Genomic DNA, 7734 nt, shown 5'->3' on the forward strand with positions numbered 1-7734 from the left:
GCCTTCACCACCCCTCAGTGCCAATTTTTTGCACCTGCAGTAATAAAAATCCTTTTTTTCCTAAACCTCAGCAGCAACTGCCCCAAGGGAGGGCTTCCAGAACAGTCAAAGGTGAAGGAGAACCAGATGGAGTTCCCTGAGTAGGAAACAAGCTGCTCGAGTAGTTTGGCACACAGACATACCTGTCTTGGAAGGGAAAAGAGAGAAATGGTCGTGGATGTACCTGCAAGGCTGCACTGCTCACAGCTGGGTGCCCCTGAACGCTGTAAACTGAGATCATGGAACCGTGTCTTTACTGCCACACAGTGTGGAATCTCCAACACCTTCGCAACTCTACGAATTTAAAGGGGAAAAAAACTGCAAAACAACAAAAGGGTCACTATATTCTGTGGTCCTGCTACATATCAGCAAAATGCAGCTTATGTTATCTTTACTTGTTCAAAACTATTTTTTTATTCAATGAAGGGAGCTGGAAAGGCTGACTCTGCTCAGCCTGCAGTGTGCAGATAGAATTCTCTCTGTTTGAATGGTGTCAAACCAGACAAGGAGAGTGGATTCGGCCTTCACAGTAAAATGTGGGGCCTGGTGAAGGCAATGTTCAACCTCCCCGCTATCAAAATAGACACAAAAATGAGTTTTTCCTTTGTAGCAGAGGGAGAAAGGGTCCAGAGGAAAAGCAAACACAAGGTGGAGGGAGCAGCGGAGGGAATAGGAAAAATAATCAGGAGGATGGTGGGAGGAAAGAACAGCAGACAGCAGGAGGGAAAGGAAAATGGAAGAGAAACTGAGAAGGAAGAGAAAGGGAGAAGCCAGACAGGCTCTGAAGGAGGACCAAGGGCAGATCATGAAGTAGAACAAAAATGAGAACTTGGGGAGTGACACAAACAAAGTTCATCTTATCAGGAGTACTTCTCAGCAGTCAAGGTGGATGTTCCTCACCAGTTTATTCAGGTCAGATGAGAAGAAAAGAGAAAGAGCTCTTTTTCCTGAGTAAACAAGGATCAAAGAAGGAAATAAACAGAGGGAACTGCTCCCTCTCCTCCTCCTTTGGAAGATCTCCCCTCTGCTGATGGAGTGGAGCTGCTCTTGGCACTGGGAGCTAAAACTTCAGGGAAAACACATCCTCTCCTCCCTCTCACACTGACATCCAGTGGAACACAGTGGGATATCTCCGGAGTACACCTGCCTTGGAGAAGGGGCTGTCTCTTTTCTCTTTGAACGTGGGGCACTCGCTTGCTGTGCAGTAACAACTCGTTGCAGAACCTCACTACAGCTTGTTGCATACTCCATTAGGCCTTTCCCAACTCCTGGAAGTTATCACTGCCACTACTACCACTAACTTACAAGCACCTCGGCAACTCTTGCACTACCAAAACGAATTTTATGACTAAAAACGAAAAACAAAGAAAAAGAAAGAACCTTCCCTGCAACAAACCAACAACTAATTAGCACAAAACACAAAAATCCCCCAAAAGCAACCTCGTGTCTTCCCGTGTCTGGTCACACATTGCCATCTACTGGCTCCCACTCCTGTGCTCGGAGTGCCTGGCTGGTTTGGAATGAGAAAAGGGCCGTGAGCAGCCTGGGGTTTATGGCCCTGAATCAGTCAGCTCTCACTCAGCTCCCCCTCAGTGACTCGGCAGGTCCCTCAAGGACAGCTTCAGGTCACCCCTGTGCCATGCTGGGACAGGGCAGGCACGGCAGCACCGTGCCCAGGCTCACATGACAGGTGACAGGACACGAGCGAGGTGTTTAATGCCAGGCAAAGCCAGCAGACAGGGCTCATGTGCCTCAGGAGACACACCTGGGGTATGGAGAGGGCTGGAGGGGACAACCATCCACCGACTGCACCCTTCTTGGGCTTTCTGAGCTCAAAAAACCACGGGAATTATACTCACACACAACATTTACAGCTGTTGTCACCCTTTACACCTGGCAAACCCGAGCACCACATCGACAGTTTCGATAAGCAGGTGCAAAATCTGACCTTTGGAGAGAAGGGCAGAACTGTGGAAATCTCGGCACAGCAGAAATCAGGACAGACCTCCTGCTGATTCAGCAGGGTCAGGATACTTTCAAATTTAAATACAGAGACAAGGAGAAAGTTTCAGACCGGTCTGGAAAAGCTTTTATGCCATAACAGAGGCTGGACTATAAAGGACATTTATCCCAAGTGTCCAAGAAATGTCACCACAGCATTCCCAACTCATAAGCACTCCCGCAGATGATTAAGAGACTACACTTCCTATAACTCTTCTGACCTGCCATGAACGTCCCAGAAAGAGAAAGAAACACATTTCCCCTCGCTGACTCCTGTTTCCTGAGCCAGTTATGACTGACAGGAACATAAAAGCTCCTTGTATTTTTCCATTTCCCATATTTACCTACGGATTTGGCTCTGGAGTTGGAGGAGTCAGTTGTCAGAAGAGCAACGCACCGTCACAGCCACGTCAAAACCACCTCGGTCTTCCAGCCTGCAAAACAGAAAATTAGCCCAAACACCGCATTTATCTGCGGTTTCGCTTTCGACCGAAGAAATTTCAACTAAAAGAAGAAGTTATTGTAATACTGGAATGACCTCTGCTACAGAACAGAAGAATTTTAGCAGGAAGATCACCCGAAAACCCCTCAGGCAGAGAGTGCCTGCGTATTTTTTTTTTCCTCATAAAGGGCAAACCTGGAGCTGTTTTCCTGAAGCTGGCAGCGTTTCAACTGACTAGAAACTTATTGAAGAGAGAAGCTGTAAATCCAGTTCCTGCCCTCCCCTGCACAAAATCACACAGAGCTACACTTAAATCATAAAACAATAAAGGAATATGCAGCCAATTAGACGTTACACATTCCCAAGGGAAAAAAGGGAAAGGTCCTTACATACCCCAATACATCCAAGTAGCAAAATATTCCCATCAGAAAAGTTGTCTGATGACCTGGGACTCGGCTGTTTCCGGAAACAAAGGGCTGACAGGAATTACAACCATCAACAGATGCAATAAACAGCAGGGTTGCACAATTCCGGCTTTTCCAGAAGGCAACAAATTATTTCATTTTTCTTGTGTGTGAGCACACAGACCCAGCCCTGCCTGCTGTAAAAAAATGCCTTCACTGTGGGAGAAAGTTGGAACAACCTGTTTTCCTTCTCTGCTTTTCAGCACAACTTCTTGCAAGACACAGTTTAATCCCTTTTTTTTCTGATGTCAGGGAGAGGAGCCCATGGAACAGCTGTATTAGGCTGCATACAGATAGAAGTTATTACACAAGAGTTTCAAGGGAACTTATCAACCCACAAGTCATCGACCTGTTTGTTGAAGATATAGAAAGAACCCACAGGTGAAAAACAGTTTGCATGAAGCAAGGCAGAATTTGACAGCCCGTGCCAAAGCAATGAAGCCCTCGGCACTCGCTTGCTGGGCGGGGACAGGGAAGGGAGGACACGGAATGTTTGGGATCCGGATGGAAAAGGAGCGGGTTTGCCTCGCCACCTCTCCTGAGCTGGGGGTAGCACAGGTGAAGATGAAAAACCAAGCTGATGGATAAAGAAGAATCCAGGGCTGTCTCAGGATTTGTAAAGGGAGGGGAAAAAAAAAAAGTAAGGAACAGTTTTCTGATCAGTTCAGACCATCAGCCAGGGGAAGATTATTCCCCAAAGGCGGCACAATGAACCTCAACTACGGTTTCTTAGAGCAAACAATATTTTAAAATACTCAATTTAAGAACATCATCAGGCCAACTGCTATATGCTCATAGTGCGCCGCTTACCAAAGCGTTTGACTCCTCAAAGCATTCATTTGGGGGGGAAAATCGGAATTATTTTGTCTGACAGCTGAGCCCGCAGACTTCTGATCCCTGACACGGCTCTGAGACCCCGGACAGACCTTTCGAGACATCCACTGTAATAAATAACTTAACTCTTTTTTTCTTTTTTTTTTTTCGCCTTTATTTTCAAAGACTTTCTGTTTCCGGCCCCGCGCTGCCCTCAGCGCTTCCCGCCCCAGCTCCTCCCGCCTCCCGCTCCAGCTCCTCCCGCCTCAGCGCTTCCCGCCAGCTCCCTCAGCACTCCCCGGGACCCAGGAGCCGCTGCAGCCCTCGGCAGCCGCCGGAGCCCCGCTCCCGGCAGGTGAGGAGGCGGCCGGGCCGGGGGGACGTGAGGGGAAGGAAGGGGGCGGGATGTCGCCGGGCAGTGCCCTTGGGTTCGGTCCGGGACACGCCGGGCTGGCCGTGCTGTGGGGTGGGGAGGTGGCACCGAGCCTTGTCCGGGAGCCGGAGCTCATTTTGTCAGGGCTTCCCGCTCTTCTGCTGCCTCTGGGAGTGGGGGTGATGGCACTCGCTGTCCCCTAGGAGAGGAGGATGAGGTGAGAGCGCGGTGGAGGTACGGACAACAGCGGGGCAGCGGCTGCTCTAGAGCTGCAGAGAAATCTACAGAAGGTTCCTCCCTCCTGGCCGATGCACTCTAGTAAGTAGAAACTCCTTTAGCGTTTACGTGAAGGAATGTTCAGTGTGCTCGACCTCGGTGAGCCTTTGAAGCGGGACCGGGCAGCCGTGAGGGGGTGCCTGAGGTGATGGTGGATCTGCAGCGGGGTCTATGGGAGCTGCCCAGAGCCAGGTTCATCACCGGGTGCTGGCGAAGCAATGGGTGTCTGTTCTTTTTTTTTTTTTTTTTTTTTCTTTTTTTTTAAATTAACGTAGCCATCTGTAAAACACAGTAATTTGCACTAAAGTCGTGAGGCGCAGAAGTGTCTCTGTACTGCGGGCTGAACTGCGAGCATAGTGAAAGCGCTCAGTGGTTTTCCCCTTCACCAAAGATGACCTCATGTAATGTAATATCCCCTTACTGGTGCAAAACGAGGAAGGGCAGAGCTGGACGCGGGGACAGTCCCTCCTGGCCCACAGAGCTGCTTCCAGCGTCCCAGAGAGGGCTGGGGAATCCACGAGGAGGAGGGACTGATAATGGTACCACCACAGCGTGGCTCACAGACGGCAGAGGAGTTACCTGCTGTCAGGGTGTCTGTCTGCATTCCCGCCAAAAGCACAGATGATGTTTCCTAGCTTGTTTCGAAGCGAGCTCTGCTGGGAATTCTGTGTTCCACTCATCATCTGTGCTGTTGCAGCCTGCTTCAGTAACCGAGCTGAGGCTGCTGAGCTGCTGTGTCGGAAGTGTGGCTGGTTTTGTGTTAAAGGTGCAAAGGGAGCAGGTTTGAGGTTTCACAGAGAAAGCGATGATACACCACCATGCGCTGTGCTTGGTGTTTGGGTGCAGTGCGTGAAAGCCATAAGTCAACTCCATCGTCACGAAACACAACCATCACTTCATTGCAGTGATGATTCAGCTGCTCATAAAGCTCTGAATGGAGCTGGTGAGCTCCAGAGCTGTGTGAGACACGCTGGGAGCTTACTGCAGTCTGGATGTGGAAACATCTGCACTGTGTGATACCAGTTAAATGGCTGCTCGCGTGTTTCTCTGGTGAGTAACTGGGAACTCATGTGCTGGTTTCTGCTTTCAAATAGCAAGACTTTTCTTTCCAAGGCTCAGTTTTAGTGCTGTGAGACACTGGCCTTGCGTTTAGAGAACCAGATGGCAGCCTTTCCTGAGCTGTCTCAGGTTGTATTAGGATGCGCTGCAGTCGCTCAGGCTTTGGAACAGAATTTGTTTCATAAATATGTTGCCTCTGCGCTGCACTTGAGGAACATAGAAAAACAACACAAAACTACCAAACCCAAGAAAAGCCTTTTTTTTTTCAGCACTTCTGCAGCAGCAGAGAGCTGGGGTTTTCCAGCAGACCATGGGGAAATAGCCAGAGGTGGTGACAATTCCTCTAATGGGTCTCGTGGACAGTCTCAGCAGTCACTATCTAAACACTTTTTCCGTGCAAGAGGTCAGTTCGGAGAGCCCAAGGAATGCTTTATAAATATTTGAATTACCACTGCCAGAATTGAATTACCACAGCAATGTTTACCTATATTTGAATTACCACAGCAGACAGACTGTTGGTAAAGGTCTCTTGACACCCGAGAGCAGAGCACACAGGCCCAGCCAGTACTGCCCAACCCCGTTTTAAGTCTATCAAGCAAATCTCACTGCTAAATGGCTTATTTCCTGCAAAGATAACTCTGCCTGCGAGACCCTCGCGAAGAGCTTGCCGGCGGCAGCGGTGAGTCGCGGCTGCTGGGCTCCCGCTCCCGCGCTTTCATTGCATTTTTGTCAGCCAGGGATCTGGAGGTTCTGTGCAGTCGGTGGAGAGGAGCACAGGAAATATTCCAGCGCCGCGCCGAAACCAACTTCGCTGGGTCCCGCAGCCACTCCGCGCCGCGCTTTCACCGCCTCCCGGCTCCGAGGGCTCCTCTCGTCATGAGCTCCTTCGAGGAGGCCGAAACAGAGGAGACAGTGACGTGCCTCCACCTGACCTTCTACCACCCCGGGCAGGGCGAGAAGATGATGTTCCGCTGCCTGGATTTCTGCCAGCGCCAGCAGCTCCGGGCGGACGACACGGCCAAGTTCGGCCGCGACCCCAGCCTCTGCAGCTACAGCCTGGCAGACACGCGCGTCTCCCGCATCCAGTTCTCCCTGCAGTTCTACAGGAAGCTCCACACCTCCGAGTACGGCTTCGAGATCAAGAACTTGAGCAAGAAAACGAAGCTGACCGTCGACCAAACGGAACTGGGTTACTTGAACAAAATCGACCTGCCCTGGAAGTGCATCATCTGTTTCGGGGACTACCAGATCCTGGCAGAGATTCAGGAAGGGGAGGCCGTGGATTATTTTGAGACTCACTTGCACTTGGCTGAAGCACCCATCTTACAAGAGAGGTGCCTGCCATCCCTGCAGCCTATACCCGAGAATGGCATTTCTCCCTCCTTTCCTCTCTGCCAAGGCAAAAGCCCCACAGAGATTGATGAGAACGAGCTGTACTAGCGGCGAGAAGGAGGCTGGATCAGCTTTTGTGGCCTCCAACATACACGGCTCTCAGCTCAGCCCAGTGCTCTTGCTGGTGCTCACTGACTGCTGCTCATCAGTCTTCTTTGCTGGGTGTTTCCAGAAATGGATTCCTGCCACTGCCTTCACGGAGGGCTCCCCAATGCCCAGAAAGGTGTGGGAGGCAGGGCGGTCACTCGAATCCACGGGATTCCAGAGCCGTGGCCACGTGCCTTGGAGGGATATTTAACAGGCATTAACACTGAGTGTGCACAGCAGGGTGTTTGGTCCCAGCCAAGGGGAGACACAATGTCTTGTTGCATGTCATACTTGGTGCTCTGCTTTGCACACCAAATCCCAAACAGTATTTTTTTCGGAGCCTAGGTTGTGACTTCACAGATTTTGCAACTTTGAAACACTTATATGTTTTTATTAGCTTCAAAGCCAGGTCTGGTTTTTTTTTTTTTTTAAATTTTTACTTATTTAATTAACATATATATATTTTTTGCAAGTTAACTACTTTTGCTTGTGATGTACACAAAGATGTAGCATCAGTGATCATGATCTATAAACATCCACATTAATTTTGCAATAAATACATTTTGTTCCATAGTAAGGGTTTGCTCTATTATATAGCTGCAATCTAAAAGAATTTTTGGAGAATAAAATTATTTCCAGGGCCATCAAGATAAGAGACTGTCGCTGGCACTATTCCAGGCTTTCCAGAAGTGCCATTGCTCCAAGGTAAGAATTTACTTAAATACTTTCAGGAAGTTTTCTACCTCTGCTCCTCTACCCAAACCTCTCTAATAATTTTTTGGTCTTTT

General features: G+C 49.5%; 2 protein-coding genes across 9 annotated transcripts in view; one reads left to right on the top strand and one right to left on the bottom strand.

Moving 5' to 3' along the window:
- The window catches only part of ALPK1 (alpha kinase 1), a 36578-nt gene extending 33425 nt beyond the window's left edge, over positions 1-3153 (bottom strand). Inside the window, exons 1-2 of the mRNA XM_038134991.1 lie at positions 2876-3153; positions 2385-2474 (exon numbers count right to left, since the gene is read on the bottom strand). The gene's annotated coding sequence lies outside the window, so the exon portion shown is untranslated. The remainder of the gene's footprint in view (positions 1-2384; positions 2475-2875) is intronic.
- A 95-nt stretch (positions 3154-3248) lies between these two features.
- On the top strand, positions 3249-7496 carry TIFA (TRAF interacting protein with forkhead associated domain). Of its 8 annotated transcripts, none has more exons than XM_038134999.1 (4): positions 3249-3504; positions 3946-4114; positions 4336-4450; positions 5737-6343. In XM_038134999.1, the coding sequence occupies exons 1-4, from the start codon at positions 3382-3384 to the stop codon at positions 5909-5911; spliced, it is 582 nt and encodes a 193-aa protein (XP_037990927.1). In that variant the 5' UTR covers positions 3249-3381; the 3' UTR covers positions 5912-6343. The 8 variants fall into 8 exon arrangements, with proteins under 8 accessions (XP_037990927.1, XP_037990923.1, XP_037990930.1 ...); XM_038134995.1 differs by lacking the exon at positions 3249-3504 and having other exon boundaries at positions 3974-4114; positions 5737-5870; positions 6201-7495; XM_038135002.1 differs by lacking the exons at positions 3249-3504; positions 4336-4450 and having other exon boundaries at positions 4051-4114; positions 5737-5870; positions 6201-7495.
- The last annotated feature ends 238 nt before the right edge of the window (positions 7497-7734 follow it).

The sequence above is a fragment of the Motacilla alba genome, chromosome 4, assembly GCF_015832195.1.
Source record: "Motacilla alba alba isolate MOTALB_02 chromosome 4, Motacilla_alba_V1.0_pri, whole genome shotgun sequence".
Taxonomy (NCBI): domain Eukaryota; kingdom Metazoa; phylum Chordata; class Aves; order Passeriformes; family Motacillidae; genus Motacilla; species Motacilla alba.

Coding starts and splice junctions, on each gene's coding strand:
- TIFA (XM_038134996.1), top strand. CDS start 5,436: ATGGCTGCTCGCGTGTTTCTCTG. Junction 5,459..5,736: donor GCTGCTCGCGTGTTTCTCTG/GTGAGTAACTGG, acceptor TTTTTTTTTCAG/CACTTCTGCAGCAGCAGAGA. Junction 5,871..6,200: donor ACACTTTTTCCGTGCAAGAG/GTCAGTTCGGAG, acceptor CATTTTTGTCAG/CCAGGGATCTGGAGGTTCTG.